Source organism: Felis catus, chromosome E3 (genome assembly GCF_018350175.1).
Source record: "Felis catus isolate Fca126 chromosome E3, F.catus_Fca126_mat1.0, whole genome shotgun sequence".
NCBI classification, from domain to species: domain Eukaryota; kingdom Metazoa; phylum Chordata; class Mammalia; order Carnivora; family Felidae; genus Felis; species Felis catus.
Window position 1 is genome coordinate 2,443,030 of NC_058383.1, and position 19,761 is coordinate 2,462,790.

The 19,761-nt window shown below is 60.6% G+C and overlaps 1 protein-coding gene across 10 annotated transcripts in view; it reads right to left on the minus strand.

The window, feature by feature from the left end:
- Window positions 1-7,182: 7,182 nt before the first annotated feature.
- The window catches only part of CARD11 (caspase recruitment domain family member 11), a 139,211-nt gene continuing 126,632 nt past the window's right edge, over window positions 7,183-19,761 (minus strand). For 8 of the 10 annotated variants that reach the window (XM_019820361.3, XM_045047409.1, XM_023246227.2 and 5 more), the window contains 5 exons: window positions 18,944-19,079; window positions 17,685-17,864; window positions 12,534-12,658; window positions 10,973-11,088; window positions 7,183-9,004 (listed from right to left, as the gene is read on the minus strand). In XM_019820361.3, coding sequence (XP_019675920.2) covers window positions 8,800-9,004; window positions 10,973-11,088; window positions 12,534-12,658; window positions 17,685-17,864; window positions 18,944-19,079 — 762 coding nt within the window. In that variant the 3' untranslated portion in view covers window positions 7,183-8,799. Of the gene's footprint in view, window positions 9,005-10,972; window positions 11,089-11,307; window positions 11,534-12,533; window positions 12,659-17,684; window positions 17,865-18,943; window positions 19,080-19,761 lie in introns of those variants that run through there. The other 2 variants (XM_045047411.1, XM_023246228.2) reach the window with 2 other exon arrangements.

A 19,761-nucleotide genomic window follows, 5' to 3' on the forward strand; every position in this document is an offset into this window, starting at 1 on the left:
AGCACCCGCCCCCCAAGCCCAGAGCAAGCACACGGCAGACCGTGGTTCTGTGCTCAGTACTCCCAACACCAGACCTCCTTGTCTGTCCTTCCTGTACCGCAGGGGCGGGGCCCGGCTCCCTGTCCCCCCCCCCCCCCCCCCCCCCCCCCCGCCAGGTGACACTTCGGGCATGCTCCAGGCTGTGCTACGTTTGGGAACAGAAGGCTGAACAACACGCAGTTTGTGTTCCAGACAGATCCCTGCCTGCCCTGGGCTTCTTGGCTTAGGTCTGGGAACAGAATCAGGGGCGTCTGTGAGTGTTGACGGCCAAGAGCGACAGCCTCATTTGCTCAAACTCCTCATCGGGGTTAGGGTTCCTGCCCATTACCAAGGGGGGCTGTGAGCCCGAGGGTGTGGACTTGTTCACCAACAGGAACACGGCGTTGGGCATCTCACCGCGGCTGCCGCAGGTGACTGGAGAGACCATTCAAGCTCTTCAGACAATGGCAGTAACGTCCCCAGCTCTAGACCTTGCTGAAGAATCTTATGTCCCCGCATTCATGAAAAAGCACATCAGTGACCAGATTACGAGTTTGCTCTTACATATTTTGATAACTGGGGGTGCCCGGGGGGCTCAGTCGTCCAGCATCCGTTAAGTATCCGACTCCGGCTCAGGTCATGATCTCACTGTTGGTGGGTTCGAGCCCCAAGTCCGGCTCTGTGCTGACAGCTGGGAGCCAGGAGCCTGCTTCGCGTTCTGTGACTCCCTCTCTCTCTGTGCCCCTCTCCCACTCGCTCTCTCTCTCTCAAAAATAAATAAAAATGTTAAAAAAATATTTTGATAACTGTATTTCAACAAAGAAATACAATCCTAGGGGTTTTGTTGAATGTGTTACAAAATGCTCCGTTGAGACGTCGGCGTCTCTGGGCTCTCGGATGCTCGAGGGGTTCATGGTGCACAGACCGGTGAAAGCCGCTGCTGGCCAGTCGGAGCCGGTGGGATGGGGGCCGGACGACCAGTTGTGGGGGGGTGGTCCGGCCAGTGGGTTCCCCGGGCGGGGGGAGAGGATTTGAGGGGCACAGCGGGTTAGTGCAGGAACTGAGGCCGTGTTAGGCTTCTATCGTGATGACCGATGGGGGTGCACAGATGGAGGGAGATGAGGAATCCATCTGTGGGGGAAACGGCACCCCTGTTTGGTTTTGAACCCGAGAAGCCAAGGGCCCCCGGCCTCACGAGACCGGCCAATTCGGGGGGTCCCTTTCCCTGGCACAAGCTTGCTCGTCCTCACGGCCACCCCATGCGGCACATGGCTTGGGGTATGTGGCCTCACTTCACAGAGGATGACCTTCGGGGAGTTGCGGAAAGTTGCCTTAGAACTCAGATGTCCCCATCCGTCCCTGGGATCCTGCACCTCCCGGCCCACGGGCGCCCGAGGACCCTTCACTGTGCAGGGACGCTGTCACCAAGCCCCCCGGGTTCCGCCCCGTGCTGGGCCTCGGGCCAGGGACCCGGAGGTCAGGACCAGTCTGTTCTGGAAGAACTAACGGTCCTCCAGCCTCGTGTGTGTCTGTTTCTCTCTGACACGCACGCACAGCCCACGGCCTCATACCCACATTCGAGTCCAGTCAGACCAGCGCGGGGGGGCGAGACTCACGGTATCGGTCAAAACAAGGTCAGAGCCGAACACGACATGTGATAGGAAAAAAGGAAATTCCTGTAGCAGACATTCTTTCCAGTCAGCCCAACCGGCTCGGAAACTTTCGATACAATTTTTAGACGAGCACCTGGGGTTTCGAAGCAGCCAGTGCTGAGAGCGTGAGCCCGGGGCCCCGACACTCACAAGCGGCTAATTTTAGCATCCAAACAAACCGGCAAGCCAAGCGCTTCTCCTCTGGTCCACACCCCCTCCTCACCCACCCCCTTCCTGCGAGCCCACGCTTCCTGCCGCTCGCTGGCTGGCCGTGCAGCTCGTGTGGCCCACAGGGGAGGGCGGGACTGGGGACCCAGGGACCCAAGGACCCAGGCGGGCGCTCCCGCGGGCAGTGCAGGCAGGGAGGGGTGGAGGGGACAGGGAGAGGCGAGGCCCCCATGGCCTCTCCCACGGGCCACCTCTGCAGGCGCTGGGGGGGATCCCTCTTCCTCTGCAGACCCAGGGGCTCCAGGCTGAGCTGGACCCCAGGGACGCCCCAGGGAGCTGTGGGCACCGCTCCGAGGTCCCCGCTTCAAATCCCAGCTCTGTCCCTTCCCCGCAACTGAACCTCAGTCTCCCCATCTATTAAATGGGGGTGGCGTTCGCTCCCGGGACAGATCGGGGGGGGGGGGCCAGGCTGGACACGACGGGCCGACCGCCCCGCACACGGCAGCGGCACTCCTCAGCCGGGGTGAGGGTCTCCTCCGGGTCACGGGAGCCTCCAATCCACGTGAGCATGGGCTGCCCCCCGCCCCACGGGGCCCGGCCGCGCTAGGGCTTCGTGGCCGCAGATATTTTCAGCTCCCCTGGCGATGTGACCCGAGGGCAGCCTCTCAAGAGTGGCCGAGGCCAAGAAACACAGTCCAGCCACCAAAAAAGGGATCCCGAGGCTTGAGTTCCTTAAATGTTCTGAAGCCAACACGTTGTTCGTGCTAACCCCGTAAGACCTGTTCTCTCTTCTCCCGTCGACCTCCCACACTGCGGCAGCCTGCTCCTCCCGTGGAGTCTCCCCCGAGCCCCTACCCTAGTTCTTGCCCAGGTGCCTCTCTTGTCCTTCTGCTGACACCAAAGCTCCAACTGGGAGTGACAGAGCTGTCCTCAGGGGGAGAGGGAGGGAAGGAAGCTGAGTAGGCAGTCAGGACTTCAGTGGTGGAGGGGACAGGGTATCCGGCCACACGACAGCCCCTCCTTCCTTTGCACTAGAGCTAGCTTGGACAGGCTTCTGTGTCTGCCCCAGGACCTTTGCACCCACTGTGCTCACTGCTTGAATGCTCTTGCCCCATATTTTTTTCATGGCTTTTTGCCATTCCCTTCAGGCCCCTCCTCAAACGTCACCTTCTCAAAGAAGCCATACCATCTAAACAAGCTCCCCTGTGACAAATGCTGTTGTCCCTCTCACGAAGACCGGTCCTGTTTTCTGCGTTTGAGCAACAATGTATGTAGCCCCAGGGTGGGTAGAGGATATCCAGTACTAGGGCAAACGAGGCATCAGGGAATGATTACTGGGGGGTTCTGGGAGAGATGTCCCTCCACAATAAAGGAGAGCTGCTTCCTTCTTGTTCTGGGCACCAGATGTGAGGATGTGATGTCTGGAGCTGTGGCAGCCATCTTGCAGTGATGAGGCGACCACCCCGGAGAGGAAAGCCAGCTGTTCTCTCAAACAGCGAGAAGGTCTGGTGATTTCTTCCTACAGGGCACTAAGCAGTTGGGGCTGAGTCCCACCCACCTCTTTGAGACGGGCCACATGCCTGCCAGCTCGCCAAGGTCCCTATTGTCCGCCTCACTCATTTCCACCCTTGCTGGACCCTGGGCAACTCCAGGGGCAGTGTGGTGACTTGTGGTTTAAGTGTGTCCGTTCCAGCCGCCGGTGTCCAGTTACTGGGGTGAGGGGTAAGACAGAAAGACATGTTCTCTACCGTTGCGAATCTCACAGGCAAACGCCGGAGATAATGAAGGGAGTCACTCCGACATGGGCTGGCAAGGGCTGTGACAAAGGTGTGCACCTCAGCCCAGGTCAGGGGAGGCCATCCTCCCCTAGAGCTGGCAGTTCAGCTGACGCCTGATGCACGAGGAGGACTTAAGCAGAGTGAAGGGAACCGCATATCACAGAAAAGGAACAGCCTGTTTCTGAAGCCCCAGAAACCAGAGGAAAGGAAAGACGGGTTGATGTGGTCGGGAGTGATACGGGTGTGGGTGGGGGGAGTCCTGGCCATCGGCGAGAGGCAAGGCGCGGTGGACCGGTGTGGCGGCTGTGGGATGGGTAGGGGTGAATGGATTCAGTAGGGAGTTAAGAATTTAATCAACAGGATGAGTGAGGCAGCGTGCATGCGTGTGTGTGCGTGAGAGGGACAGAGACAGAGAGACGTAGAGATATACAGAGACACAGGTGAGAGGGTGCTGGTGCCGCCCGGCTTTCTGGCTGAGTGACTGAGTCAGGGGTGGGTGGGGAGGGACAGGTCTGGGGGGTGAGGGGGTGAGTTAGGCTTCAGGCCTGTGCGGACTGGTATCCCCTCGAGGTCGGGAGGAGGTGGAGAGGGCCCCCCCCCCACACCTCCCACCTTGTGGCTAGAGCAGCTCTGGGTGTGGGGTCTCAGGACTTCAAGCTGAACCGAGGCCAGAGTGGACAGCCACACGCCAACAGGCCTGTCTGACCCAGACAGGGCCCCGGGAAGGGCCCTGGGTCAGACAGGCCCCCGGGAAGAGTCCCGGCCCAGAGGGCCAGGCCTGCTCGGGTCACCAGCCCCGAAAGTCCCGGCCGCGAACGGGTGCCGCCCGGGAGGGCCTGTGGGCCGCGCAATGGAGCCGGGCGGGGCCCCGTTAAGGGGAGGGCGTCCTGCAGGGAGGCCGGGTAGATGACGCGGGACCACGGCCTAGATGCTTGTGGAGGACACGATGGGGTGGCCAGACGGGAACGCGGGACAGCTGTGAGAAGAGACAGAGAGAGAGGCCCGGCTATAAAGTGCAGGGCACGGTGGGTTGTGCCCTCTGTCGTACGACACGGTGGGAATGAGAATACACATGGCTTGTCTGTGCACAAAGACTCCGGAAGGGCACACGGGAGTCTAAAAAAGCGGTTTTCTGTGAGGAGGACGGGGGTGGGACGGGGCAGAGGTGAGGAGGACGGGGATGGGGACAGGGCAGAGGTGAGGATTTGCACGGACAGCCTCCTATGACGCACTTCCGAAGGCTGTGAATGTTTCGCCTCTCGGACGTGGGTGCAGAATTCCAGATTAAAAGCCAAGGGGGACCGTCACATCTCACCGCGGAGCCCGGGTCCTTACAGCCGGCCTCCAGGTGGCGGTGGGGCGGGGCCGGGCAGGTGAGTTACACGCACAGCTTCTTTCAACCCAGTGACGGCCCACAAGGTCTCAATTGTTCTTGGGGTCTCTTTTCCCCATGTCCCCAGAGCCCCGCAGCCTGGGGACGGCAGAAGGAACATGTGGCCCGAGGGCAGCAGGCTGGCCTGGGTGGGTGGGGGATGGGCGCCAGGACAGCAAGCAGGGGTGGGGGGTGGGGGGGTGGGGTGGGGGGGTGACAATCCCTGTTGCTTTTAGTTTGGTTTCCTGGGGCTTGGAAGTAAAACAGAGAACCAAGGTTCAGCCTCATTTGGAACCCCCCACCCCCAGGCCCCCTGCACCTGCCCCTGGAGACTTCTCTGGCCTCGGTCCTCAGAGACTTTCCGGAGGTTGTTGCAACCCCCGCAGAGCACTCTGGGTCATACAGGGGCTGGAGCAGGTGCTCGGAGCCACGTTTCCCAACCAAGCAGCCTCAACATCCCGGTTGAGCTTGGCAGGACTGAGCATCCCGCGACCTGGCCCCACACCAGCTACTGCCCCCAGTCCCTGGCACGCTGACAGCCACCAGGGCCCCACCTCCGAATCGGGAGGTCCAGCGGACGGCCCGCAGTCGGCAGATCAGCCGGGCCTGGGTTGACTTCCAGCGTACCTGGTGTGTGACCCTGGTGAAGTTACTGGGCATCTCTGAGGCCATTTTCTCCCGTATGAAATGGAGAAAAGTTTTGGGATCGCTAAGTAAGAGAACATCTAGAAAGCACTTGGACAGAGGGGGAGGAGCTCAGAAAATGGTTGTTAAGAGTTGCCTAGCCTGAAAGCATCGGCCATTCATCTTTTGGGGAATCCGTAGGGTCCCTTGGGAGCCTGAGAAAGCCTGGACTTTCTCCCCAGAAAACAGTAGATCTGCACATACGGCACTATTTCCAGGGCTCCAAGCTGTGGGACTGGTGTCTTTGGAGGGAGACCAAGCATCCATCACCGGTGTTATCAGCCTGGCACAGGCTCCCTTCTGGAGCCTGGGGCCCCGGGCTCGACAGGCACGCGGCAAAGCCCTGCTGTGCACCTCGGGGGCCTCCCTGAGCCCCGGGCTGGCTCCAAAGGAAAAACACAGCCTGCGGACCCTGGAGTGATAACTCGGGCTGCAGCCGGGCTTTGCAGACAGCTCTGGCAGTCTCCCCACCTGCCGGCCCCACGCGGGCCCCACTCTCCTTCCCAGGCAGCCTCCGGGCTGCCGAGGCGGCGCTGTGGGCAGCTGAAAACTCGGGGCCCGGAGCCGGAGCAGATGATGTCAGGGGTCTCCTTTGAAATCCTCGCGTGGAGTGATTCCGCGTGGTGCCAAACCCCAGCCTCCTGCTGACCTCACGGTTTCACGCAGGGACCGACCCAGAACGCACAAACTCATCCCTGACCTTCTCTCCGGCGGCCCCATCTTATTCACACACACACACACACACACACACACACACACACACACACACACACACACACACGGCCCCGCAGCCCTGCCTTCTGGAGCCTCCCGAAAACTCCTCGGGGGCCAAAAAGAACCCATCACCATTTCTTTTTCCAGGTATCTCTCCCCACGAGTGGCCCCTCTTCACCCCTCCTTGTCTCCCCCCACCCCTCAAAATTACACGCAAGCCACGGGCTGGGTTCTTTCTGCACAAGCCTAAGAATCTGAGGTTAAATAAATAAATATAAATAAATCAGCAGACCTTTTACTCCGGGTCCCCTTTCCAGTCACGTCTGTCCCCTCGGCTCTAAGTACTTTACGAGGAAGCGCGGTGTCGGGGTGAACACGATTGCCTCGGCTTGGGGAAAATTTACTGTTGAGCGTAAAACTCTAACCAGATGAAAGCGGACCTTCCAGCTCCTCGCGAGGCGGGCGGCTTCTCTGGCCCTAAACAAGCCACAGCCGGGTCTCCGGAAAGCAGGGTTTCTCCGGATCCGGCACATCCAGCCTGATTCTGGGGGCTGTTGCGGAAGAAGCGGCGTCAGTAACTGTTTTCAGAGGCGTCGCTCTGCCTGGCAACGTCCGGTCTCAGTGGCGTAGGGCCAAATCATCATCACGGAGGGACGAGGAGACCAGGCTCCCCCCACCCCCAGGAACCTCCCATCCCCGGTAGCACCTCCCCAGGCTTTGTGGTGCTCATTTGACTTCAAAGAGTCAAAATGCTAAAAACAAAACAAACAAACAAAAAATGCAGGACGTACAGCACTGTTTTCTAGGGTGAGGTATTTACCAGAAGCTCTCTTATTCATAATTTGTACCTTGAACATGTGGCAAAAACCTAGCATATCAACTCACACCCATGGTATCGAAGAGCAAGGGTTGCTCCTGTATTTGTTAGGAATTGCTTTAGGCTGCAAGTAAACGAGGACGGAAATGACCACCACGTAACATAAATTTATTTCTGTCCCATGTAAACAAAACCCAAGCAGTCGTCCCCGGGATCCAAAGTGCCATCAGCCATGCTGAATCCTTTTCTCTTTCTGTTCCACCATCCTTTGCGTAGGGTTTCCGTTCTCAAGGTCGCCTCTAGGTCCAAGGTGACTGCAGGAGCTCCAGCCATCACAGCTGTATTCCAGGCAAGAAACTAGAGAAAGGGCTGCCGGTCTGCTCTGTCCTTCCCCCAAAACCTTGTCCCCTTACGTTTTCTTGATTACCCTAGCTGCAAGGGAAGCTGGGGAATATGGTCTTTGAGCTGCATGTAGTTTCCCAGAATAAAAACAGGATTCTGTTAGTAAGGGAGGGAATGCGGGTGCTGGTTTGTCAAGCGGCGGTTGCTCCCAGTTCCCATGAACACACAGAGCTGGGAGGGAACCCCAGCCTGCCACCTGCCACCTGCCGAATACTCAGCACGGAGCCGGGCCGGACGAGGCCTGGCTTGGCCACACCCTGTCGCGTCCAGACTGGGAAAGTCTGCGTCCAGGGGGTCAGGGAGAAGAGTGGCTCTAGAACCCACGGGGCCTTTGCTCTCTGCCGCGGAGGGAGGCACGAGCTTCCGGCAGACGCGCACGCGCGCACACACCCCAGCGCCTGGGCAGCGGAAACAAACCCAACAGAGATACTTACTCCACGCGCCCAACCGCAGGGCGACGTGGGGCTGCGCGTATGGACGCCACGTGCAGACGATCAGAGAGCCGAGTGAGGGGCCCTGGCCTCAGGGCTGGGGTCTGGGGGGGGGGCAGGGTGACCTTCCAGGGAGGGCCCTTCCTAGAGTGACTCTACAACTTATCACCCAAATCGGGACGTGTCTTCGTCAAAGGGGTTATTAGTAACCACGCTCGAGGCCCAGGCCCAAATCAGGTCTGTCCCCGGGGCGCCGCGGACGATGGTGGCCCCCCGCCTCACGTGGCCCCCCGCCCCAAGCTCTTCCGGAAGTGGTCTGCGCGCTCAGCAAGAGCTCCGCCCCTCTGCAAATTACTAGGTACTAACAGCTCTGGGAAAGGTGGAGGACGAGGAAACGGAGACGTTGTAATGCGAGAAAAGAGAAAAGTCGCCGCGCGGAAGGCTTCCCCTTCCGCCGCGGCCATCCTGCTCGGAAACGTGTACGTGCTGTGTCCCGAGGGCCGGCGGGCGCGCCCCCGCGCTCAGGGTCACCGCCCCGCGGCTGGCACACCTGTTCCTGCGTGACATTCATCGGCTGTTCGGCTCCGGCCTGGCGTCGCGACGACGCGGGCGGCCGGGGCGGCCCGTTCCCAGCTGCCGGGTCCGGGTCCGGGTCCGTCCCCTCAGCTCCCCGGGGCCCGCGTGACCGGGTGGACGGGGCCCCCTCGCGCCCACGGCACCGCCCGCCGGGGTCCGCAAGCCCCTCCGGGGTCCGGGCCCCGCCTCACAGCTGGTCCTCGTCCACCCAGACGGTCTTGCGCTGCTCTTCGCTGATCTTGTCCTTGAGGACGCGGAGCAGCTCCTCCACGCTGCCCCACATGTCGGCCTCCACCGTGGCGTACAGGCAGGGCAAGGCCTCCACCTCCTTCTCCTTCAGCCGGCACAGCCGCAGGAACTCGTCCTCCGTCTCGGGCCGGGACAGCATCTTCCTGTGGGCGGGGGGGGGGGGGGGGGGGGGGGGGGACACGAGGTGCTGTGGGGGCCGCCACCTGCCACGCCGGGTCCCCGCGGCGCGCGGCGCCTTCCAGCACACGGCCCGGCCCGAGAGGCGGGGCTTAAAAAAATATCTGTAGTTTTTCTTTCCTTTGCGTTTACTTAAACAAATTTCTTCCAAAGGCGCCTGGGCGGCTCAGTCGGTCGAGCATCCAACTTTGGCTCAGGTCACGATCTCGTGGTTCGCGGGCACGAGCTCTGCACGCGGCTCCGCGCTGACGATGCGAGCCTGCTTGGGATTCTCTCTCTGCCCCTCCCCGGCTCTCTCTTTCTCTCAAAAATAAATAAACTTTAAAAAGAAGACCTCCATTTTCAGGGCTGGTTGATGGGCCTTTAAAGGGAGTTGGTAAACCTGTCGTTTTTAAGTGCGCAGTTCACTTAGTGTCACGTTTATTCACGCTGTTGTGCCATCAGCCTCCAGAACTTTTTCATCCCGCAAAACCGAAACTCATACCCATTAGCACACTGATTCCCTCTCCCCCCCACCCCTCCCCCAGCCCCCGCACCACTGACTACTTTCTGTCTCTGTGAACCAGACTCCTCCAGGGACCTCACCCTAACCCTTTGTGCGTCTGGCTGCTGGCACCGAGCGTCATGTCTCCAAGGTTCATCCGTGCTGGAGCAGGTGCCAGAATGTTTTTTTTTTTTTTTTTTTTTTTACTGTTTATTTTTGAGAACGAGAGAACGAGAACCCGGGTGGGGGAGGGGCAGAGAGAGAGAGGGAGACACAGAATCCGAAGCAGGCTCCAGGCTCTGAGCTGTCAGTACAAAACCCAATGTGGGGCTCAAACTCACAAACTGCGAGATCATGACCTGAGCTGAAGTCGGACGCTTTTTAAGGTTGAATCATATTCCAGCGTGTGGATGAACCACATTGTGTTTATCCATCGTCCACCCGTGGACGCCCGGTTGCTTCTACCTCCTGGCTCTTGTGAACAGCGCTGCCGTGAACACGGGTGAGCGCCTATCTTTTTGAGACTGTTTTCGATCCTTTTGGGCGGGTCATTCGAGGAGGAACCTCCGTACCCCCGTCTTCCTCGGCCGCTGTAGCATTTCATGCTCCCACCAGCAGTACCCCAAGGCGCCAGCCCTCACCCCCCACCGCCTCCCCCAACACGCGTTCCCTTCTGGGCTGTGGACGGCAGCGGTCAGAACGCGTGCGCAGTGGTGAGGTGGGGGCCTCTGTCTCGTTTGCTCGCTCGTGGGATCCCGGGTGCCGGGCCCTGAACAGGTGCTCAGTAAAGATTTGGAGCTACAGGGGAGTGGCCCAACCTCTCTTCGCCTCAGCCGGGGCCTCGCGGGGCAGAGGTCAGGGACAATGCCACGTAACGGCCAGGCCCCAAACCCCACAGCCAACCCTCCAGCAAAACGCACAGGCTTGACCTGGAACGTGGATTCAGAATCGGACCTTTCCGCACCACCCGCGAGACAGGATCCGGGTCCCAGCACTTGCCCCGGCTGTCCTGACCCCTGTGTCCACACAGCAGGCGGAGGGAGCCCTTTACGCCCCGTGTTAGATCGTATCACTCGGCATGGCTGGGGCCCCCGTGGCTTCAAGGTCCCCACCGCCGCCTGCCACTGTCCCCGCCTGAGGTCTGGGGGCCTCTCCTCTGCACCTGCCCGGCCCACCCTCACCGCACTGGGGCTGGTCCAACATCAGCTTTGCTTCCCCAGCCACCTGGGTCCTGCGAGGTGGGTCCACCACCCACCTCGGCACTTGTCCCCCCGGGTCCCCGGGGACGTGTTGCCTGTGTGGTATGGTCTCCGCTGCTGGAGGTAGGGGGCCATGTCTGGCACTCGACGAGGACCCGTTGAAGGGGTGAGCGGGGATGCCAAGCAGCCGGCTGTTCTTGGGGGGACCCCGGCGTGTGGCGGTGGGAGCAGGGGGGGTCTCGGGGCCCTACCTGAACCTCTTGATGTTCTTCTCCGACACCCGGATGAAGAGCACGATGGGGTAGATCCTGGACTTGATCAAGTCTCTGGTGCAGCTGATCCCGGCCTCCAGCAGGCAGTGCTTGTCCTGCGGTACCGGGGCCAGCGGTCAGCAGCTCCCCAGCCCCTCCGGGCAGCCGGGCGGCTGGGGCAGGGGCAGGGGCAGGGGCGAGAGCCCCGAGTGTCCCCACGTCCCCAGCTGCCCCAGGGAGCGACCCGAAGTGAAGCCCGACCTCTGCGGGACAAGCCCCCGCCTGCCTGGACACCGGGCTGCAGGTGCCATGTGCCAGCAGGGCCCGGCCCGAGGTGCATCGGGGGTGGGGGTGGGGGTGGGGGTGGGGGGTGAACGACTTTCAATGCAAAAATCAGAGTCAGCTTCAAGAGCACCTGCTACTCCCCTCGGCTCATGGAGGCACTCTCGGTAAGAAGCACGGGCAGAAAACACCGGAAAGGCGAGCTGGGGCCGGACGACCTTGGGAGTACTGCCGAGGGTTCTCAGGCAGGGTTCCCTGGCACCCATGGGCTCCTCCCTTCTGGAGGACAAATCTCTGTTTTGCTGAGAGTGTCACGTCAGAAGCAAACAAACCCCCAGATGCCCGAGCCCTTTGCGCTGAACTAGAAGGTGGATCTAGAAAACAGCGCACGTGTCCCTAAGCGTGCCGCTCAGCGCGTCTTCACAACCCGCCCCCGCGCTCCTTCCGGTCACTGCCCTCGCTCCCCACCAGCACGGCCACCATCCACACGGCGTGGCTTCACCTTTCCAGCGGCCACCCTGCCCACTCCTGTACTCTCTACTCCAACGTCACCATCCCCTAAATGCTGTGGCCCAGACTTAAACACCGAATGAGCGATTCCAGGCTGGCTGAGAGCTCTGCCCATACGTTCTTCTGCCTGAGTGACCACGTGGGGACGTGCTGGGCGGGGGGGGGCAGACACGGGGCTCCGGTGGGCACCTGCTCCTGGCTCCTCGTCCAGGGTCGCCGCCCACTGCAGAGGTGACCCCCAGATGCTGGGGTGGCACTCAACTGATGGCTTTGCTCTCCAAAGGTCCCAGAATGAGAAAGAAATCGATGCCTGGGGCTGATAAGGATCACATCGCCCGGCTCCAGAAGACTCTAAATCGTGTGCAGACACCTCTCCTGCGTTGCCACCAATAACCCTTCTGCTGCTCCATTTTCCCTCCTGAGGTGAACATGACTCCTGTCGCCCACTCGCTCTCCCTGTCTCTTGTCCTGACACACGCTCCCTCTAGCTCCGGCCCTTGTTGTCACGGCCAGGCGCACGCACAGCCCGAGACAACGCAAACCAGAACACCAGTGCCAGGGAGCCGTCTGAGGCACGGAGTGGTTCTAAAACATAAACGTGCACGTCGGAGCCTGGAGGACGAGGGTGTGTGGCGAGGTAACACCGGGCAGGTGAGAAAAGGAGGAGAAGGGGTTTGCCCGCAGGGAGGGGAGGGGGACTCTGCACCCCTCCCTTGTGCATGGCCAAGGCGCCCTCACAAAGATAACCGGTGCCTTCACCCCACCTCACCTTGGCGGCCACAGCTTCAATGTTGGCGGGAACGATGCATTCGAAAGTGTTGGGGTTCTTCTCTCGCGAGTAGATGATGGTCTCCGTCTTCTGCTTCCTGAGGAACTCGTCTCTGGTGACAACATCTGTGGACAGAAGGCCAGTCCTGAGGGCAGCACAAACCTCCCCTTTCTGGACTGGACAGAACTGCATGTTGATCCCCTTCTGGCCACTTAAATCAACTGTGGCTCCTCTACCAGACTGGGAGGCTTCTCAAGGGCAGGGTCAAGGTCATAGTTCCTTACACTTCCCACAGCAGCACCCAGAAGAGCTGCTTCATGAATTCTCAGCATTAAGTTTCACTGGACAAAGTAACTCATGCACTGAGGTACGATACTAGTGAACTGCCTATCATGAAGCATTTCCGGCTTTACTCATCCACCCACCCATCCATTCAACCACGCACCCAACCATCTATCCGTCTAGTCTTATAACCATCCATCCATCCATTCATCCACCCACCCATTCATCCATTCACCCACACACCCAACCATCCATCCATCCATCATCCATGTGCCACCCATCCGACCAGCCATCCAACAACTCATCTATCCATCCCCCCTCCCATGCATCTACCCATCTATTCATTCACCCATCCATCTACTTATCCATCTATCTACCTATCCACCCACCCACCCATCCAACCAACCATCCACCATCCATCATCCATCCACCCACCCATTCATCCATTCACCCACATATCCATCCAGTCATATAACCATCCATCCATCCATCCATCCATCCATCCATCCATCCATCCATCATCCATGTGCCATCCATCCAACCAGCCATCCAACAACTCACCCATACATCCATCTATCCATCCAATCAACCACTCATCCATCCAGCCATCCATCCCCTCTCTCATCCATCTGCCCAACTACCCATTCACCCATCCATTTACTTATCCATCCATCTACCTATCCACCCACCCATCCATCCATCCAACCAACCATCCATCCATCCATCCACCCACCCACCCACCCATTCACCCATGCACCCAACCGTCCATCCATCTAGTCTTATAACCATCCACCATCCATCCATCCACCCACCCATCCATCCAGTCATCTAGCCAGCCAGCCAGCCAGCCATCTACCCACCCATCCATCCACCCACCCACCCATCCATCCATCCAGTCATATAAGCAACCATCCATCCACCCATCCATCCACCCACGCATCCATCCATCCATCATCCATGTGCCACCCATCCAACCAGCCATCCAACAATTCATCCCTTCGTCCATCCATCCCCCCTCCCATTCATCTACCCATCTACCCACTCACCCATCCATCTACCTATCCACCCACCCACCCACTCATCCAACCATCCATCCATCCATCCATCCATCCATCCATCCATCCATCCACCCACCCATTCACCCATGCACCCAACCCTCCATCCATCTAGTCTTATAACCATCCACCATCCATCCATCCACCCACCCACCCATCCAGTCATCTAGCCAGCCAGCCATCTACCCACCCACTCACCCACCCACCCATCCATTCACCCACGCATCCAACCATCCATCCATCCAGTCATATAACCAACCAACCAACCAACCAACCAACCATCCATCCACCCACCCACCCACCCACCCATTCACCCATGCATCCAACCCTCCATCCATCTAGTCTTATAACCATCCACCATCCATCCATCCACCCACCCACCCATCCAGTCATCTAGCCAGCCAGCCATCTACCCACCCACTCACCCACCCACCCATCCATTCACCCACGCATCCAACCATCCATCCATCCAGTCATATAACCAACCAACCAACCAACCAACCAACCAACCAACCAACCAACCATCCATCCACCCACCCACCCATTCACCCATGCATCCAACCCTCCATCCATCTAGTCTTATAACCATCCACCATCCATCCATCCACCCACCCATCCATCCAGTCATCTAGCCAGCCAGCCATCTACCCACCCATCCATCCATCTACCCACCCATCCATCCATCCACCCACCCATCCATTCACCCACGCACCCAACCATCCATCCATCCACCCATCCACCCACCCATTCACCCATGCACCTAACCATCCATCCATCCAGTCATATAACCATCCATCCATCCATCCATCCATCCATCCATCCCCCTCCCATTCATCTACCCATCTATCCATTCACCCATCCATCTATTTATCCATCCATCTACCTATCCACCCAACCATCCATCCACCCATTCAACCAACCATCTACTTATCCATCCATGCACCTATCTATCCACCCAACCATCTATTCATCTCCCTGTCCATCCCTCCACCTACCCATCTGTTCATTCATCCGTTCCTCCACCCCCATCCCTCCATCCGTCCACCCATCCATTAAGTTAATTTTTACTGAAATTTAGTACTTACTGAAAACCTACTAAGGGTCAGGCTTTAGAATAAAAATATGACAAAAACATAACTGTTGTTGTACTTGAGAATGTGTGACCTATGTAGTAAGAAGAATGTGGGATACAGAAATTATGCAACAATTTAGCGGGTGCAGTGATGGGTACTTATTGTGGCAGCAGTGAGGAGGAATGGAGGGAAGAGGAGAGCAGGCAGGCTCCCTGGAGGAGGAGGTATGTACTAGAGACCTCATTCACTTGCTGGGGGACCCTGAACATATCTTCAATCTCTTGACCTCAGGTTCTCCATTTATGAAAGGAGAGTGGGGTCAGCCCAGGCCGAGAATTCCCCGCGTAAGCCCAGGCTGGCCGGGGAGCCCACGCTAGGCCAGGTTTAGCATGTACACTCCAGGATGTACCGCAAGGGAGTTGGAAGGGATCCGGGGAAGAGCCAGCAGGGGAGGTGCTACAGGTCTGCGGGTGATTTTGGGGGACGGAGGCAGCCTAGAACCCCCGCCCTACAGCACCTGCAGCGCCCTGGCTGTGAAAGCACCAAGGGGAACACGGGGCATGCCTGCCGAGTTCAGAGCGGCTGAGTGGGATTTGCAAACGAGGCTCTGCCTACCCTCAGACCGTTCTGAGAAAGGAGGTAGGTACCGCGGTGGCTGCAGGAGCTGGCGCTCGGAGAGGCGAGGGGCCCACGTCCGTGTCCTGCCTGCTCCGCGTGGGGGGCTGAGAACCCGGGGCCCGTGCTGGGCTTGGCCTCTGCCCATCTGCGAGCCCCTTGCTTCCACCACAAGTGGCCGCCATTATGCTGGCTTTGCAGGTGAGGGACAGAGAGGTGGGTGACCTGTCCCAGGTCAGTAGCCGCGGTGGGGGGGTGGGGCACAACCTCAGCTGGAGACCACTCGCCTCCAAGAACACCACCTCTCCCACCAGCCACACTGTGCGCGGAGGCCCTTCTGGCCGGGGCTGTAGAGGGTCTGCACCACGGGAGGCCGGACACTGGGGGTACCGTCTCCCACTTCCCACAGGGCCAGGCATCCCGGGAGACCTGGGGGGGCATTGCTGTCAACATCCTGTGAAAGACTGCGTGCAGAGCTGCCCCCCCAGGAATGAGGGGCGTCCTGCTCCTGCTCAGGTGCGTCCCACCCCGACACCGGCGCTGACTGATGCTTACAAAGTCCGCACCCCCACCCGGGGCTGTTCTGAGCGCTCGGTACCACGTGTTCCCAGCCCCGGGGCCCATGTGAGAACCTCCGGGTGGGGGAGGGGCTCTGCACCACGGACTCCCGACGGGTAAGGCTGCTCTGCCCGCAGGACCGCGGCTCGGCAGCGGGAACAACACCACGACGAGTTCTAGAACACGACGTGGGGTGAAGGGAGCCAGATGCAAATGGTTCCACGTGGCATGGTTCCATTTACAGAAAAGTCTAGAAAACGAAAACCAACGTATAACAGGAAGGAGATGAACAGTGCCTGGGGCAGGGGGTGGAGGGGGGCCCGAGGGAGCCTGTTGAGGGGACGCGACGTTCTGTCTCCTGGCTGTGGCTGGGGTCACGGGGTGCAGGCATCTGAAACACGGCACGCTTAAAACGGGGGGCGTGTTGTTATGTGTATACTGATCCTCGGAGGACAGACTTCTGGTCTCGACGCCCCTCCCTCACCTCCCCTAGGCTGACAGTAAAGAAAGCAAGTGCTGGTGAGGTGGGGGAGAAGCTGGGACCCTGGCATGTGCTCGTGGGAACGTGAGGTGACAGCTGCTGGCCACACGAGGGTGGCAGCTTCAAGTTCAAATGGAACGGAACAAAAAATGTGGAATCGCCACGGGAGCCAGCCATCCCGCTTCCGGGCCCAGCCCCCGAGAGCCGGAGGCAGGGGCGTGAAGAGATGCTCACTCGCCCACGTTCACAAACAGGATTCACAGCAACTGAGAGGCGGGAGCGACCCACGTGTCCACGGATGGGTGACGGAGAAACACGATGTGGCACATCCACACCGTGGGATGGCGTGGGCCGTAACTGGGCTGGCACCTGCTACCACACGCGTGGACCTCGAGGACGTGATGCTGAGTGACGCGAGCCGGGGGCAAAAGGACAGATACTATACGACTCCCCGGAGGAGACAGACTCACAGAGAGAGACAGACAGCGGTGGGCCCTGGGGTGGGGGCGGAGCTTCGGCTCGGGAAGAAGAGAAAGTTCTGGAGATAAACGTACCTACTACCCCTGAACCGGACACTTAACACGGTCCGCGTGGCACCTTCCTTGTGACGTGTATCTCGGCATAACTAAACCCCGCCGGGCACCTGACGGCTGGCTGGTGCGGGGTGGCCCCGGACGTCCATGGTTTAAACACGGACGGTGCTGAGGACGATTCCAGCTCGCAGCCAGGACTGGGGCTCAGCGCCGTGTGCAGGGCGTCTGACCGTGGTCCCCCAGCCACACCCAGGACACGGAAGCCCTAGCGATGGGTGGCCTGCCTCTTAACCTCAGGGCTCAGAGCGGGGACCCCAAGTCACGTCTCCTGACACGCTCTGTGACCTCCGCCCTGAACCCTCAGCGTGAACGGGGAAGCCAAGGCCTGCTTCCCCTGCTTCCCCTGCTCCGGGGCCACGGGGCGCTCCGAGAGGGCCGGCGTGGCCCCCGGGCCCGAGACCCGCCCTGCCGCGCACAGCAGGTCCGCAGGCTCTCCTGACGCGCCTGGCGGGACGCAGGAGGGGGACGCGAGGACGGTCCCGGCCCGCACTCACCCGGCTTGCACATGGTGAGCTCCATGGCGCCTCCGGAGTTGAGCAGCTTCTGGACCAGCGCCTTGGCCAGCACGGTGGGCGTGAAGAGGACGGGCCGGCGGCGCTCGCAGTAGAAGGCGCGCACCAGGCTGTAGGGGATCAGGCTGAGGTTCTTGCCGAGCTCGCTTTCGGGGTCTGGCTCTGGGAGGGGACAGGAAAGGGCCGGCTGGGACGCCCTGCCCGCCCACCGTCCCGGGAGGCTTCCCGGCCTCACGGAGCCCGCTGGCTGGCAGGAAGGTCTATGTGACCCACGGGCCAGGCCCTGTTCCGGGAGCTGAGGCGACGGCCCTGCAGCCTGGTGCTTGCATTCAGCAGGAAGGGGGGGGGGGGGGCACGTGGCAGGCGGCAGGTAAGCCCGTGATGAGCCATACTGTTCATCACCGCGGGCAGCGGCGGGAGCTCTCCGGGAGGGGGCGGCAGCCGGACGGGCACGGATGGCTTCATTGAGGACAGTCGGGGACTGGGGCCGGCGCTTAGACACGAGGAGGCAGGGGAGGACAGCGGCAGAAGGGCGTTCGGGGCAGGGGTGGGCAGGGCCGGCTGAGAGGGGCGTGGGGCTTATGTCAGGAGCTCTGGGACGCCAGCAGCGTCGGAGGCAGGGGGAGACACGGCCTCCTTTCCACCTTTGCAAGCCTCTTTGGCTGGTGTGTGGGGAGCAGAGCGGAGCCAGCCCCGGGCAGCTCGAGCAACCGCCTCCCCAGAAACCAGCATCTTGTGGTTCACTTGGTGCCCTGCCCCGGCCTTCCGAAGGGCCGGTCTGGAGGGGAGCCCAGACCCTCTGATCTTCGGCGCCCGGGCCAGCCCGGCCCCCGAGGACAGCGGGAGGCCTGGCCGGCCATCGGCACACCCTTCCGCAGGGCGCTGTGCGGCCGGTGACCCCTGGCCGGCTTGATAAATGGCAAGAAACAGGCAGCGGGGAAAGAAATCAATAGGCGAACGCTTCCCAGCAAACAGCTCCAATTAACACGGGCGTCTGGGCTCAGACCGACTGCAGCGGGCACGCATCAGGGGCGAGCCTGGCGGGACGCCGCTCTGGGAGGCCGTGCGCTCCCCCCGCCAAGGCCACACGGGTCCCCCGGAGGCTCCCCCCACGGGGGAACCCCCTCTTTGGAGGGAGCAGGTGTCCCAGCCCCCCTTGTGGGGACCCAAGGGCCCTGTTGGGACTCCCGCAGCCGCCAGGCCAGCAGGAGGTGGGAGGGGCGAGGCGGTCAGCGCCATACCTTCCTGCTTCTCGGCCGAGGGCCTGCTGGCGTCCAGCGACGACCGGGCCAGGCTCCCCAGCGGGCTCCCCGAGACGATGCGGACCCGCTCGTTGCTGTTCATCCTTTTGTACTTGTTCTCGGACCTGCTGACGAACTGGGGGACAGAGGGCGGGTCCTTTGCTTCTAACCAGACCAAGCTGCCTCAACCCGGGCACGGGCAGACCTCTGCTTGGACCCCAACTCTGCTCCTGGGGGCCAGGGTCAGTCACCTCCCCCTGTAAAAATGGGAGATGTCCAGCAGGCCGAGAGGGGACGTCACGGTAGGTGAGCAAACAAACAGATGCCCGCTCCCTCCTCCCTAACCAGGCACGAAGCCTGCCGAGGGCTGGGGTGCGAGAGGCCCTCTGGCAATCCCCAGTGCCTTTTGGGGAGCCGCGGCGGGGAGGTCCCTGGCAAGGAGCCCCGCCGGCAGGATGGCCCACGGACCGCCCGCCTGGGGGCCCTGTGCAGGATGGCTCCACCTCTCACGACACGGCTCTCTACCACCCCTCCCTTGGTATCCCCCAGTCCTCCCAGTACAACTCAGAGTTGAGCCCTGGAGGGTGGAAAGGGATGCCCCAGTGGTGGACACAGAATCCGAGTTCCCACCACATTCCCTGGGCTATTCTGAGTCTCTCCACACCCTCCTTCTGTAGGGAGGAAAATCCTCCCAGAGCGAGGTCTCGGCCTGGCTCTGTGGTCATCTGGTCCTTGGGTGAGCCACCTGGAGACGCTCAAGGTGGCCAAGTCTCGCGCGACACGAAGGCAGTAACGTATGTTCCCGCGTGGCCCTGCCT